Genomic DNA, 15,887 nt, shown 5'->3' with positions numbered 1-15,887 from the left:
TTGAGAAAAAAAAGCAGTACTTGTATCCTCCAAAGTGTCAACTCTGGGACCTCATAAGGGGGACTAAAGACAAGCCTTGGCTGAGTAGAGGGTCTGAGTGGACTTCTGCTGTTTGCTTTTTCACTTGTATGTTGAAGACTTTTGTGTCAATGGGGGAAAACGGAATTTGGCCGAACCTAGGAGTTTAACAGTAGGCAGAGCCATGAGCAAAGTCAAGAAGGTGGCAAGCTGTACTCACAGGGTCCCCAAGCTCAGTGATCAGGGCTCAGGCACGGCTTGGGTAGCTTCTAATCAGTGTCCCAGTAAGGCTTTGGGCAGCACGGGCTCTGAAACCTTGCCTGGAGTGCAGACTGACCTAACACAGCGGGAGGCCACACGGGTTCGGGGACAGCGCAAGTGAACTCCTATGTTACAGGGAGCCCCACGTACATTACCCACGTGCCTGGCTGTGGAGTTGAAACCTGAATGGCCCTAGAGGAGGGAGGAACTAATGGCAATGGGGAATCCACGGGGTGACTGGCTTCCTCCCTCCCTCATTTCTCAGGTCTTATCAACACCATTTCTTCAACATCTGTTCTACTTATCTCAGAATTACTCTACTAATTGTAGGTTTAAAACTGAGGGAATCATTAACACTGCAAGTGGAGAGGCAGGATTTCAGCACAAGTGGGCAGGCTTACTTCAGAGGCCCCAGAGAAGCTGGTTTCACACTAGGCAAAGCAGGAAGCGAAGTTTAGGCATGACCAGCATGGCCTTTTCCGCCTCACACCTCGGTCCAGCCAGCACAGCCAAGCTGCCTGCCACTTACCAGCTCCGTGGCTGTAGGTCCCCAGCCCACAGGGTGGGTGTGAGGGGAGCTAATGTACACAGTGAGCAGAACGTGTCTATTACACAGTCGGCACCACGGGCTGTTATTACTGTTCGACCTAATATTCAACTTAACACTAAGCGCCATGATCAGGAGGAGCTCAAGGCTGACCGCATAAATCACAAGGATGGGGTGGACAGCCCATGAACCCCAAGGGCACTGAAAACATGAAAGGCACCCGCCTAGCCTCCCACAGCCCAGGCCACTCCTCAGGTTTGTCCTTGATGAAAACAAAGCACAGAATGCGACCTCCCAGCTGGGAGGGAAGATGCCCTACTGTGCCACCAGCAGCCCTGACGACAGGCCAAGCCAGGGGAGGCTGGAACCAGGCGATACAGGAAGGACTCGGAGCTACAGGACACAGGACGACAACCACACGCCTGGGCCCAGCAGGGCTTGGGTGCTGGCTGTAGACACACACAGACGGGGCACACCCCCGGTTTGGACAGGTTCCTCCTGTTCTGAGGTGAGTGCAGAGGTGCTGCTTGAAGCTGCCCAGTAAGTGCCGTCCTGTGAACCCCAGGTCATCCCACCCAGCAGCTGCTCAGAAGGCTGAAGCAGTGACCTCATTCCCAGCTCCCTTCCTCCCCAGCAAGGTGTCCTGCTTCCGCCCTCTTTGCCAACAGGCAGAGATATGACCCAAGACTGAAAAACACATAACAACTGTCTCAAATGACTCAGATTTAATCATCGGAAGCGAACTAAATGGAAAGCTTACAATAGAGAAGAATTACATGTCAGTGCCTTTTGCAAACCGAGCTGGGACAGAGAGGGCCTGGGGCTGCCCTGCCACCTGACCCCTTCCAAACAAAGACGCCCACAGTGTCCAGCAGTCTGGCGGGGAGGGGGCTGCTGGCTCTGGGCTGAGGCCACGGGCCCACCCCTCACTCCTGGCCGGCGTCAGGAGCCCCGCCTTGCTGGCCCTGGTTGTCGCCCTTCTTTTTGTGGCCTGAGACGATGTCATCAATCCGCAGCAGCAGGACCGCCGTCTAGGAGGAAAACCACAGCCCCGACCGGTCAGCAGAGAAGGGGCGGACATTTGTTTCCTCTTACACATCACCTCCTCGCTCCTCCCACGTAACTGCCATTTTATCAGAAAGCTGCCCTTCTGGAGTCTCAAATGGATTATAAAATGCAGTTCTCCCTACGCGAGGCGCGCAGCTCGTGCTGCTACCCTGCCCTGCTCGTTCCGTGAGCTGGAGGTGAGGAGGGTGGGCTGCTCGCCAGGCCTCTGGGGGACACTCTGCCTCTGTACCCACCCTTCAGGGAGGAACCGACCACTGGGGTCGCTGGGCATCTGGAAACAGACCGCACAGCAAGCACCGGGCGGGCCTCACCTCCACTGCCGTCTTGTATGTCTGCAGCTTCACAGCCAGTGGCTCCCAGATGCCCAGCTCCTTCATGTCCACCAAAGTGCCTGTCTCACCATTGACACCCCAGGTCTCACAGTTCTCCTGGGTGTGCTTGGCCTGTCACCGGAACAAGAGCGAGGTGTAAGTTAAAGGGGGAAATACTGGGAACGAGCCAGCTGGCAGGGAACGTTAGATAAAAGCGAAACCCAAACTTCTGGCTTGGTAAGAAAGGGGTAAGAGCAAATGGCAATGAGAGCAAACAAGTCGAAAACTAGGAGAAGCGCTTCCAAGGGACAAGCCTTAAAGGAGAACCCAGACAGAGAGACGCGGATCATTTCTTAGGCTGAACCCAAGGGCAGAGCAGGGCAGGAACTCACCCGAAGGGAGGTAAGTAGGCGGATGGTGCTGGCCCCACAGTTCTGGATGAGGGTCCGAGGGATGACCTCCAGGGCCTGAGCGACAGCCCTGTATGGCCACTGCTCCACACCAGTCATGGCCTTGGACTTTTCTGTCAAGGCGTGGGCCACCGCCATCTCACAGGCCCCGCCCCCCGGCACCAGCTGCGGGTCCAGGAAGACGTTGCGGCACACTTGCATGGCGTCCTGCAGGTTGCGCTCCACTTCCTGGGGCAAGCAGACAGAGGGATGAGCCAGTGTGATGACCCGGGGACAGAGCGGAGGCACACAGGGCTTCCTGACTGCCAAGTGCAGCGAACCAGCAAGGAGGGCAACTAAGAAAGGCCGTGGAATCGATCCCGCCTGGGCCAGGCAGGTGCTATCACCTGGGCAGACACAGCACTACGACCGCAGCAGGGCTGCGCTGCGGCAGGACGTGTCACTCGTGGTCAGGCTTCTTACCAGCTGTGACTTTCGTAAGTTAAACTCACTGAGGAAAAAGTATTTATAACGTCAACTTAAAAACCACGGAGGCAGTGGCTGCCAGGGGCTGGGGAACGACGAGTCACTGTTCCATGGATACAGTGCCTCAGTTTCGCAAGGTGAGAAAGGTCCGGACATCTGCCGCACAAGTGTAAATATACTCAAAAAAGCAAGCAGGAGACACAGACGTTTCTGGCTACGGATCAAAAGAGCGATACAGAGGCCACAGCGTGACTTTAGGCCCTTTGGGAAACTCCAGAAAGAATGAGCTCGTCCCGTCAGTCCCACTCCCAAGGCCGACTCACCGAGAGAATCTCCTTGCTGGCCCCGCGGAGGAGAATGGTACAGGCCTTGGGGTCTTTGCACTCAGTGATGAATGTGAAGTACTCATCTCCGATTTTCTTGATTTCCAACAGGCCTGCTCCTGTCCCAACATCATCTTCTCGCAGTTCCTCAGGTCGGCTGACTATCCTGGCCCCACAGGCTCTATGGATTGGGGGTGGGGGGGAGAGGGAGAACCACATGATTTCAGATACTTTTATCCATCTCTCTAGTCCCTGGTGCCTGTGGCTGGGTAGAGGGCAAAAGTGGATTGCTAGGAACACTGCTACATAACTCAAGAGGTCCTGGCTGCCTGGTGAAATAGATTTTCAAACACATGACGTTTCGTTAAGTATGATTTTATGAATAAAAGTGCACATACCTAAAGCAACTACTATGACCAGATACAGTTCAATTCAAAGTATATTTGTGAATATTAAATGGACAAAAGAGTTCCTACGCATATCTAATGTGTACATCCCACAATGGTCATTTCTAGATAGAATTTGTCTTGTCCCACCCAGTTAGAGCTGAGAGCCAATCAATCACAGGACTGTACTAAAGAAAATGCCAAGGCAAGCAAGGAAAAAGGTGACTAAGCACGCGCATCTAGTCGGACCCAATTTTAATGCAGGACTAATCCCTTACCCGCCACTCTTACCCCCACTCACGGGCAGAGTCAACTCTGCACATACATACACACGCGCCCAAAGCCATTTCACAGCAAGCAGACCAATCAAACTGGATTGGATCTAGGTTATGTGACGCTGGGGTAGACTTACCTTTTTAAAAATATAACCTTGCATTCAAAGTGATTGGTACCCGAGCAGAAGTCATGAATGCAATCAAAAGCTGCATTAACGGCAGCTCTTCTGAGCTGTATTCTGAGGCAGCTAAAAGCCGACCCCTCTGTAAGGGACCCCGAGGCCAAGGCAGCGCTCGCAGATTTCCAAGCATAAGCTGGTCACTACTGGGTAGGAGCAGTACAGAGGGACGCGTGCAGGGGACGAGTGTTGGACTAGGGACAAGATTTCTGCAGACGGCAGACCGCTAAACCCAGGTTACTTCCACTAACTGCTTTGGCTGACTGTCCCCTCCCTCACCACCTCTCAGGTAACGACGCCATCGTGAAGCCCCGTGCGTGTGTTACCGGCCTACTCACCTGGCGATGCGATTATTGTCTGTCTTCCGGACTCTGCGGATGGCTGTGATGTTGGCTCGCATGAGGTAGTGCTGAGCTAAATCTGCAAACCCGAGTGGAGGCGGCGGCTCAAAGCCAGGACTCCAGTCCAGACCCAGTTCCTCCTCATGTCCTCAGCACGCACCCCTGCCCCCCTCTGTGCTGTGTGCCTACGCCCACAGGCGAGGAAACAAAGCCCCCCTCGCCCACCTCCACGGCGGGCTGGACAAGGAGCGGGCCCCACCTGAGATGCCCTTTTCTGTGATGACCACGTCGGGCTTCAGACGGATGATGTCCTCACAGAGCTGCTGGATGTACTCTTCTTCCATTTGGAGGATTCGGGTGAAGTCTTCCTCTCGCGTGATCTCAATGTCAGTCTGTGTGGTGAAGACAAGTCACTGAACAATCCTGGACTGGTGAAGCTCTTCGGGAACTCCTCCACTCCCCCACGCAGCCCTCACCCGTGTCCCCGAAAGCGTGAGAGAGAATAAGGTTAAAGCCATGACCCCACACCTCTGGAGGCCAATTGAGTTCTAGCAGTCACCAGTTTAACTCCTCTGTTTCATTATAAAGCAACTGGAGTTCCAAATCACCAGGCAATTAGTGGAGTTGGGGCCTCTGTCTCTGACCACTTGGCTCAGTGTCACCTCTAGCCTGTCAGTACGCACAGCAATTCTGGTCTGACCTCTCCCACCAATCCACTGAGTCTTGTTCCTAATCCTTGTTTAATAAGCTCCAATCAGCTCGTTTTAACCAAGGGTGACGGAGCCCCGTGAGCCTCTTGCCCTCTGGAAATTCTCCTCTAGCCCTTAGAAGAGACATTAATCCCTCCTCTCTGTCTGAATGAGGAGGCATTAGGAAAGGTGGCATGGGAGTGTGGAACGGACGCCGAACACAGCTGGGTTCAAACCCTGATTCGGTCGGTACCAGCTGTGTTCAAGCGATTAACCTAACTTCTCTGAGTGTCAGACCCCTCCTCTGTGAAATGGAAGTCATGATCAACAGTTTTAAAAGGCTGGTGTACGAATCGGAGATCCCACGTCAAGGTCAGTAACCAACAGAGCAGACATGTACGGTAACAAGCACATACAAGTCGTGGATTCTCACGTCAGCTCCAGGCCAGGCCGGAGCCCTTACCTGGCTCTCCCCCTTCTTGTACTCCAGAGACGAGTCCAGCAGCACGATGCGTGGGTTCTTGATATGGCGCCGCATCCGTGGGTGGGTCACGTCTTTGTTAATCATGACGCCACGTAAGACACACGAGTCTTCAATGATGCCCCCGGGAATCTGAGCAAAGACCCACTTCAATCCACAACCGGTAGGAGACAATTTCTCAGCTCCTTTCCCAGATGCTCATCCTTCCCGAAGGACCACTATTTCGGGTTTCTAAAGTATCTTCCTTTCATGAACCTCAAAACACAAGTGCTGTTGCAATCACATTTTCTCCCTCTAGAAAGTAAACCAATCTTGGCCCATGACACCTAATTTGAAGGTCAGCTGAGACTCACAGTTCAGCAACTGACAAAGATTTAATAAAGGGGCTCAGATCTCTTCTACTTCCTGAACGATCTTCCCACAGAATTTTAGGCGTGGGCTCCATCTACTGGCCACAAAGTATTAATGCTGCTTTTTGACCTTCAATTAGCGAGGAGGTGGAGGAGCTTTCTGGGGTGTATTAACAGTATTCCTTAGAGCCCTTTTTATATCCTGACCAAACACACAGACACCAATAAGCCTTTCCCTCGCCCCTGGAAGCCTTGTGTGGGGACAACAGTGACAGTAACAGAATTATTGCAGGAATAACCCCCTTTTCAAGCTTTTGTTTTCCAGGCAGCAAATATTCTTCTTCCTTGTTCTGACTACAAAGATACCTTGATCTAATTTAAACCTATTTCCTCTACAAGTGGGATGACTCACACAAGGAAACAATTTGTCTCCAAGTACTTACCTTTTCCACCCTTGCATATTTTTTGATGTCAATCTCCTTCCGGCCGTTCTCCTCAAACTGCACAGTTTTGACAGCATCCAGGGCGATGCTGCAGGCCAGAGAGGACCACCGACTGATGGCTTTGGTAGTGATGGAGCTCTTGATGATGTTCAGCATCGTATCGCGGTTGTTGGTGTCGACGGGGGTACTGGAGAAAAGAAAAACGAGTGATAGGCTCAGGGGGAGCTTGGACACTTAAGGAAGTCCCTTGTCTCTATCTCAGAGACTATCACGGCCCAACAGACAAAACCAGGGCAATCTTCCTTTGCAAGAAAGTGAGAATGACATCAAGAAGTAACCTGGTCGGGGAAGCGGGTTAGTTCAGTTGGTCAGAGCGCGGTGCTCATAACACCAAGGTTGTGGGATCCCCACGTGGGCCACTGTGAGCTGCACCCTCCACAACTAGGTTGAAACAACTACTTGACTTGGATATGATGGGTCCTGGTAAAACACACTTGAATAAATAAAAGTTAAAAAATAAATAAAAAGAGCACAAACTTAAAAAAAAAAAAGTAGTAATCTGGTCCATCCCTCTGCCTTTTGGCAAGATTACAGCTAACTCATCCCCGGGAGGTATCTCAAATCCCCAGTAATGTGTTCCCAAGCCTGACAACCCTCCACACTTATACACACACCTGACGGTAAAATAATGTTCTTTACCTTCAGCTTCAACCAAATAAACGCTCCAACTTGACAACTTGGCTCAAGACACATTTGGTCTTTGAAGCCTTAGGCCTACCAAATTCTGAGCTCCTCAATCATGCACTGGTCTGTACCATCTTTGGATACCTGATTCTACTTCTTCTGGCATCTTAAAACTACACGGTGCACCAGTGTTCACTGTTTTTATGTGTCAGTCTCCCCTAACAAAATAATAAATTTGTCCATGGTGAGACTATTTAGAACCATAAAATGAAATTACAAAAGTCCTTGGATGCCAGTTTGTCCCCATTTTCATACTACTGAACTCCCTCTGGTAACAGTGTAAGGCACATAATAAACCATCATTAAATATCGTTGAATTGCATTTTAGAGAAGAAGCAATAGCTCCAAAAGTATTATCTAAGACATGCATGCAGTTATTGCTCGATAAAAAAAAACACTTTCTAACAATTCAGCGCCTTACACGCAATAAATCCTATGGTTATCACTACTTTCTTACAGAGCTTACTTCATAGAACTGATTTAAATCAAATACCTCATTCCCCGAGAGTACCAGATAGAGCCATTACCGTACACTGTTTATTAACAGCAGACAATACAACACAAAACTCACCAAATTACTAGACTTACGTATCCAATGACCCAACCACGTAAAAGGTAGAACATTATAGGCTTTACTTTCTAGAGAAAAATTTTTAATTGAAGAAAGTTGAGTGAAATCATGCATTTCTGCATTCCTTCCATTACCGTCAATGCTCAGCAAACAGACTAACAGCAAGTCCTTCAATTACTACATGGGATTCAAGCAGCACTTTCAGTCCCAGTCTTTCCGCTTCTAATTGCAAACTGCTGGCCAGCGTCCGCACAGCGCTGTATTAGGATGAGACCCCGTACGTGATGGCGGGGATCTTACATCCTGAATAATTAGTCATCCAAGTCCTTTGCTTGTCCTTCCCACTAGAATCTCAGCGCTTCGAGTGTCTGGCAGCCAGCGTGAGCGGCCATCCAATGACCATCGACCGACGGCCTCAGCCCGGGGAGCTCAAGGCTCATGATACCAGCATAGGCCAGGGATCTATGTCTTACACAACTAGTCTGAGAAACAACCGCTTGACTGGGAGGGTGGAAGAAGAAAAAAAGAATCTCAGCTCTTGAAAGGCAGGCCAATCTTAATCACTACACATTTCCCACGGCAGCGCCTAACGTGAAACCAAGAAGACAGCATGTAACCAAAGTGTTCTGAAGAATTAAATCCAGCTCCTCTGTTTGCTTTGTATCCTTTGCCATTTTCTGAAGCTTTTACTTCCCTTCTCCTTCTCTTCACTTGCTCTCCCGTTTCTCCTTCTCACAAAATGACACAGGTGAAACCACTGTGTGTGTGACATGCCTGGTCTTCCTTCACCGTTGAAGAACAGACCAGTCTTCTCAGCCCCCCATATCTGACACTAGCCGCTCTGCCTCCCTGCCCCCCAGTACCTGATTTTCTTAAGGGTGCTGATCATGTCATCCAAGGCCTTTCGGTAAGCACTGATCACCACCGTCGGGTGCATCTGCTGCTCCAGGAAGTGCTCCGCCACAGACAGCATCTCCCCCGCTGAAAGATGGCACACACCACAATGTCTTAGGAAGTACCTGGGTCTCAAGGCAACTTCATCACACTTCTAAAGATACTTTTCTTCCTAAAATAAAATCTCCTCAAACACAGGCCGATTGGCTGTTAATACTATTCCCAATTTTACACTCTGTACAAGCCAATTCATAAAGAAAACATCCTCATTGCACGTATTTTAAATGATCAAAGATTGAGCCTAGGGTTTACTTAAGTCTCTTGATCTTTCTAACTAAGTATTTGTTACCAGTTTTCTAAACAAAAGAAAAACATTTTTCCAAAGACTAAAATAGAAAAATACATAACAGAAAACAGGTGGTTGTTATATCTAATGTGTAGAAACTAACTCAAAAAGTCAATAAAAAACAAAACTGACTTATTATCTCAACAGCTAACATGCAAACTGCTGGTACTGAAAACAAACAAAACACACAAAACCTTCCACCTAGAAGAACACCCACAAAAATGTACATAATTTGCCCTCTGGTTGAGGGATTATTGGTAAAATGCCCTCTTCTTTTAAAATTTGTCTTTACTTTGTAATTCACACACAAAATAACACATATGTAGACTCACACATGAAAATGATTGTTTCTTAAAAAAAAAAACACAAACACCCTGAAGTTTAACAAGAGAAATGTGATTTTTTGGTCACAGAAAGCCTTTTGCACAGATTGCTTGTACTACTTGACCATGAGCACTAATTTTAAAATTTACACATATGTGCCAAAGTTCACATGTATACTTTGACATGTGCCCAAATGTTTGAATTCAATACTTTATACCAACTCCTAACTGACCATCATGTATATTAAAAGAAAATCAAATAAAAAAGAGCTTGAATAAGTTAACTTAGGAAGGATATGCCCAGTTAAAAAATAGAACAGGAACAGGGAAGAAAGGTGTCTAAGTGATGGCAGTTTTTTTTCTTTTAAAAAAGAAACCTATACCTGAGACGCCCAGGCTCATGGATACTTAACCTATCTAGTATCTCCAGGAGATTCAACTAAAAGTACAGCTAGAAAATTTTACCTGATCTCTAAAGCCCATTTTCTACCAAAAAAAGTAAGAAAGCGTATGAAGTGTTTCCTCCCTCTTTCATCCTCCAAGTTTTTTTTTCAAACTACAGAAATGGCCGTATGTAATTCTCAATCCTCAAAAGAATTAAATCTAAAGAGGTGATTAGTTGGTGGTCTCATGCAAATTTCCCACCCAACTCACCATTCTCAAAATGCAGCACAAGAGCATTCTAGAATTAAAATGTCACTTTTAAAAAGTTCATGTAATAGGGCAGCTGGCTGGCTCTGGTGGTTAGAGCGCAGTGCTCATAACACCAAGGTCGCCAGTTCGAGTCCCACATGGGAGAGCTGCGCCCTCCACTAGACTGAAAACAACAACTTGACTTGGAGCTGATGGGTCCTGGAAAAACACTGTTTCCCAATATTCCCCAATAAAAATAATTTTTTAAAAAGTTCATATAATAATTTTATTCTAAGAACTCTGTTTTAGGCACATTGGCCAACACTATAAATTGGTACCCTAAAATATGGTGGTTTTCTCATTTCCTAACAACGTGTTGTTGCAATCAGATTTTTTAAAATGCATGTTTCGATTTTAGAAATTTCACCAACTTAAAATGCATACAAATAAAAGCAACATGCCAAGTTTTCAGAAGTGACTCTTTGTGATCCTATAGGAAGTGGAAAGATTACGTAGTCATTAAAACTTCTGTGGTCCAGACTCATTCTCAAGAGTCCAAGTGTCACTCTGACTACTTGCTTGGTTATTTGTAACCCCAAATAGGTATCTGCACATATCGTGGTCAGACATGTGCAGATAAAACATGTGAGTCGCCCAAGGAATACATTCCCAGCTGCAGCTGAACAACACTGCCTCACTATAGCTCTCACTACAATCAAGGCTCCTTTATGTGGTACATTTAGTACCATGTTTTCACATTTTTGTACATCTTGGTGATTTCACTGTTTAAAACGGCCCCCAAGTGTAGCGCTAAAGTGTGGTATAGTTTTCCTAAATGGAACAAGGCTGTGATGTGCCTTACAGAGAAAACATTAGATAAGCTCTTTTCAGGCACGAGTTGTAGTGCTACTGGCCATGAGCTCAGTATTAATGAATCAACATTATTAGATAAAAATGTGTTTAAAACAAAACATGTAAAATAAGGTATGTATTTCTCAGTTGAAGAATACGACCCGAGGCTCTCAGGAACCTAACCCCATTATTTCCCCTAAGAGCGATGGTTTAGCATTCGCTAATTCAATTTGTGGTGACTTTATAGAATAAAACTTACTGTGACTAATGAAAATCAACTGTATTTTATTCAACCAGATTTACAGAGCTCATTCTATACTACTGATGAATGTTTTATACTCAGTTGGAGAGAACACAGATAATTAGCAAGAAGTTATTTAATATCTGTGATTAGTGGATTGGTAACAACTTCCTTCTCAAAATATGACACAGACGTTATTTCTAGCAAAAATCTTCAAGTTTCAATCAAATTTTCTTTACCACCCTTCCATGCTCCTCTTACCAAGAATAATTACTGATGTGGTCCCATCTCCCACCTCTTCATCCTGCGTCCGGCTAATTTCAATCATGGACTTAGCTGCTGGGTGCTGAACTTGAATCTGGAAAGAAACACGCAGCTTGCCGCTAGAATCAACACGATTCCAAGCCCGCTTCACGTTGTTTGGCCCCAACCTTAAGGTTCTCTCGCGCTTTCATACTTATTCCCTTTTCCCTTGTTTCACCACAGCTTGAAAGATTAAAAGTGGCCCCCAAAATGTCTAAGTAAACCACCTTTCCAAGTCCCTTTCCTTTTGGGGAAAATGTATTAGGCCAACTGACCTATTACAGTTTTTCTGACAACAGAACAGTATCTTTTATTTACTGGGAACACCATTGTGGTGGTTGAGTTGTGTCCTCCAAAAGGACATGCTGAAGTCCTACCCGCTGCAAACTACAAATGTGACTATATTTGGAAATAGGGTCACTGACGATGTAATCAAGTGAAGATGAGGTCATATGGAATCAGTGTAGGCCCCAACTCCAACCACTGGTGTCCTCATAGTAAGAGACACAGGAGACTTCTACATGACAAATGAGAAGGAGACCGAATTCACAAGCCAAGGAAGGCCAAGGATATGGTCAGCCATCAGAAGCTAGAAAGATCCTGCCATAGAGCCTTCAGGAGCATGGCTCCGCTGACAACTTGATTTCAGATTTGTAGCCTCCAGTCTAAAGAACACATTTTTGTTGTTTAAAGCTTCCTAGTTTGTGGTCATTTGTTCCAGCAGCCCTAAGAAACTAGTCATCATCAATACATCTTTCTGGATCCTTTATAAAGGTGTGAAATCAGAATGAAAAGTCAGTCACACCTCTCGAAGAATGGCATTGCCATCATTGGTCATCACAATGCCTCCCATTGGGTCCAGAAGCATCTAGGACACAAGCAAAAGTTATATTTAAGTTTTCCAGATACCAGAAAGGGAAAATCTGTAGTCGAAGGCTTTCAGTAAGAGAGGAGCCTACCTTCATCATGGACTTGGGTCCCAAACATGTTCGGATGATATCTGCAATGGTCTAGTGGAAAGAAAATATAAACACATGAGCACAAGTCAGAGGACAGGGTGAGTGTCTGTGTTAGGAAAGGGGCACGAGGGACCCACAGAACTGATGGGCAAGCAACACCCCCCCAGAGCAGGGTTGGCAAGCATCTTAGATGCTGCACGCCGTGTGGCCGCTTCTGTTCTGTTTTCCCCTTTGGGAATGCTTTCAGGGTGGTGGTAGAAAGAAATGACTTTTCACAAGAAAAAAGGGGACAAGCTTCCCAGATCTTCAGTTTCCCAGCAGTCCAGCTAAAGGCACGTCCATGTCTTAGGATTTCTTTCCATCACAGTAACCTCCACACCATGCTAAATCAGACCCAGGGAGGGCTTTTTATGCCAAAGATACTGGGTATTACCTGGGATCTACACTGGGCACTAGGAATACAAGAGGGGATACATACAGTCCTTGCCCACAGGGAACTCAGTCTAGTAGACAGACACAAATAGGGTATTATTATAAAACACAAAGCGATGGAATTATGTCAGTATGAGAAAATGCTTAGGCCTAATGCACAGAGAAAGGGCTTCCTTCTCTCTACCACTATCAAGGAAAGGACCTAAAAGAAGGGAAGTCGACCTTTCCTCTGCCTAACTGCAAACAGATACAGAAGTACTAGGGAAGGCAGCTGAAGGAAAACCACCACGCTGTAAACAATTTCATGGACAGGCTACCTTGGCAGCATTGATGTTTCCAGATTGGACTTTTCTTCCAGATTCACGCTTTGTGTTCTGGCCTAAAATAGATAAGACAACAGTGTGGGATTGTCCCATTATATATAAACTATTTACTCCCCGACTTCTGAAAATAGAAACAAATACACAGGTTCCACAGGTGTATACACAGATCAAAGCTTATCCAGTTGTACACTTTAAATATGTGCAGCTTGTTGTATGATTACACCTCAGAAACACTGTTGGAAACAACCCACGGTGCTTCAACTTGGGAATCTTGGTCATCACTTTGCCTCTAAGCAAACACCCACGTGTTTACAGCATGGATTCATAATGTGAGATTCGTGAGTGGGCCTCTGTGGCCAAGTGAAAATGCCTGAGCTGATATGGGAAACGGGGGCTTCGTCTGGGAAAAGGGTCTACAGCCTCTCATGGGATTCCCAGAAGGCCGGTGACCCTAAAAGTAGCAGAAACCACTGCTTTATGTAAAAGGGAGTTTGGGGTTCATCTTCCCTACTTGGGAGGGAGAATCACTCCCGACAGACGGGGCATAATCACTGATGGGCCCCCCAGTGCGCTGCGGGTGAGAGCACACTCTTCAAGTGTGTCCCGTTTGCAAGCGAGTCACCACGCTTGGCTACAGTGAGACTGCCTTAGTCGTCCGCGTACCGCCAGGAAGAGCTGTCACCTGTTTTAACAGGAGCCCAGCGGGTGACAGCCACCCAGGCGGTGACAGCCACCCAGGCCAGGGGTGACCGCGGCCCGCAAAGGACTCGGACGCTCGGCTCCCCGCAGCGGCCGCTCCGCGCACGAGCCCGGGGCCCACGACCAAACCGACCCACGCGCCTGGCCGTCCTCTCCCCAAACGGCACGTTTTCCTGCCAACCATCTAAATCGGAGAAACGTCCGAGCCAGTGTCGTCCAACCTGAACAGCCCCCATTGCCCCGCGCAGGAGGCGGGCTCCGGGCCGCGGTGACGACCCTGCAGGAACCTTTCTCACGGACTCATCAGAAACAACAGGCGTTTTCCCGTTACGTGATCCGCCCCCCCCCAAAAAAAACCCAGTTATTTCCTAGGTTTGGGGAAAACGGTTAAACTCTCTGAACGGCGTTCTGCAGACAGACGACACTACGGCGAGTGGGGGACCTCAGGCGGCCGTGCAGGTGGCCCAGAAGCGACACAACCACCCAGGGGACGGCGAGGGGGAGGCAGTCGTCGGTGGGACCGAGACGCGGGATGCTTTCAGGGGTCAGGAGAGCCCGCTAACACGTCTGGGGACCCCACGCGGGCTCGTGGGAGGGTCACAACGCAGGCGACACGGGGAATGACCACCTCGAGGACGGACGGACGGACGGACCGGGGGGGAGCGGGGCTACTTCCGGGACAGGGGCCGCCGCCGGGCGGAGGCTCGCGAGGGCCGCCCGCGACGGCGACAAGGACCCCTCGCCGCCACCCCAACACGACAGACGGACGCGCTTAGGCCGTGTGGCCGAGGACGAGCGCCGCGCAGACCCACCAGGGTTCCGAAGCGCCGCCAACCCCAACCCCGCCGTCCATCCCCCGCACGCCCAGCCCACGCCGACCAGCGGGCAGGGGCCGCACGGAAGGCCGAGCGCGGCGGGCTCCGGGGCCGGAAGCCGCGAGGACCGGGTCAGCCTGCGTCCGCGGGGACCGCGGAACGGGCGAAGGGGCGACGGGAGAGCGGCAGAAAGGGCTTCCCGCACCAGGACGCCTGGAAGGCTCCGTGGCCGGACCACGGCGGGACCCGGCTGCGGCAACCCTGAAAAGTGCAGACCGACGGGGAGCGAAAAGGGGGTCCCTCCACCGGCTTCCCCACAACTCACTGAGCACGAGCACGGGACGATGGCCCATCATGGCGGCGCGATGCGGAGCCCGGTACCCAGAGCTGGGGGAACCGGCAGAAGCTTCTGGAGAGAGAACCTGAGCGAAGCCCAGAAAACGCTGCCTCCTCAGGGCTTACACCTAAACCCGCTACCTTCCGGGTCGCCGCCAATCAGCGCACCCACCTCACTGACCGGCACAAAATTAAGCCAATCGGCATTCTTAGCCCCGCCTCCTACCCAAGCACGGCTGGGCAAGCTAGATAGAGAGAGCACGAAGATGGAAACGGCGCTTGCGCAATAGGGTGGCCGCTCCCGGCCGCGTGCGGCGCGAGCTTCGGCGCAAGCGCCCAGGCTCGGGCAGTTGGCCGGCACGTCGCTGCGCGTGTGTTTCGGCTACAAGGGTGGACGCGGGGTTGTGGCTTTCAATTAACACCGCAGGTGATGGCATTAGACTGGCTTGCACCTCAGCTCCTCTCAGGCCGCGAAGGTCAAGAAAGGAGTGACAGTTTCCGCCACTCTTTCGATCCAGCCTTAGCTACGGGGAGGAATAGAAGGGAGGGACTTCAACCTGCAGTGAAGGGAAGACCTGGCGGGTTGGCTGCGGGGAGAGATGGGAGTTGTAGTCCTGTCGGGCACGCTGGGAGTTGTGGTTTATTTCCTCTGCGCTCGTTGCTGTGCGGGAACCTTACCATTCTTAGGCAAGTGCTTTCTGCTGAGCGAGGCTGTGAGCGGCGCCAGAGGGTGATGGCTTCCTTTCCACCCCCCACCCCCTCTCCCCGTCATTCCATCCAAAACACTTTCTCAAGGGTTCCACGTTGGGCTTTGAGGTTTTTTTTTGAGATTTTTTTCTCCACGCCCGTTGCCTCGCCTGCCCTCTTGA

The 15,887-nt window shown here is 49.5% G+C and overlaps 1 protein-coding gene across 2 annotated transcripts; it reads right to left on the bottom strand.

The window, feature by feature from the left end:
• Positions 1-1,536: 1,536 nt before the first annotated feature.
• CCT3 (chaperonin containing TCP1 subunit 3) lies at positions 1,537-15,166 on the bottom strand. 2 transcript variants are annotated; one of them, XM_081025766.1, is made up of 15 exons: positions 15,008-15,166; positions 13,163-13,224; positions 12,414-12,464; positions 12,260-12,322; positions 11,413-11,509; positions 8,726-8,843; positions 6,548-6,734; positions 5,737-5,886; positions 4,844-4,976; positions 4,582-4,663; positions 3,404-3,584; positions 2,598-2,843; positions 2,206-2,337; positions 1,787-1,857; positions 1,537-1,702 (listed from the first exon to the last, which is right to left on the bottom strand). In XM_081025766.1, exons 1-15 carry the CDS (start codon positions 15,036-15,038, stop codon positions 1,606-1,608), a joined length of 1,701 nt encoding a protein of 566 aa, XP_080881892.1. In that variant the 5' UTR covers positions 15,039-15,166; the 3' UTR covers positions 1,537-1,605. The 2 variants fall into 2 exon arrangements, with proteins under 2 accessions (XP_080881892.1, XP_080881893.1); XM_081025767.1 differs by having other exon boundaries at positions 1,537-1,857.
• Between the last annotated feature and the right edge of the window lie 721 nt (positions 15,167-15,887).

The sequence above is a fragment of the Rhinolophus hipposideros genome, assembly GCF_964194185.1.
Source record: "Rhinolophus hipposideros genome assembly, chromosome: 19".
Classification (NCBI taxonomy): domain Eukaryota; kingdom Metazoa; phylum Chordata; class Mammalia; order Chiroptera; family Rhinolophidae; genus Rhinolophus; species Rhinolophus hipposideros.
The sequence above is the reverse complement of the archived record's forward strand: the minus strand, read 5'-3'. Positions and strand labels throughout refer to the sequence as shown.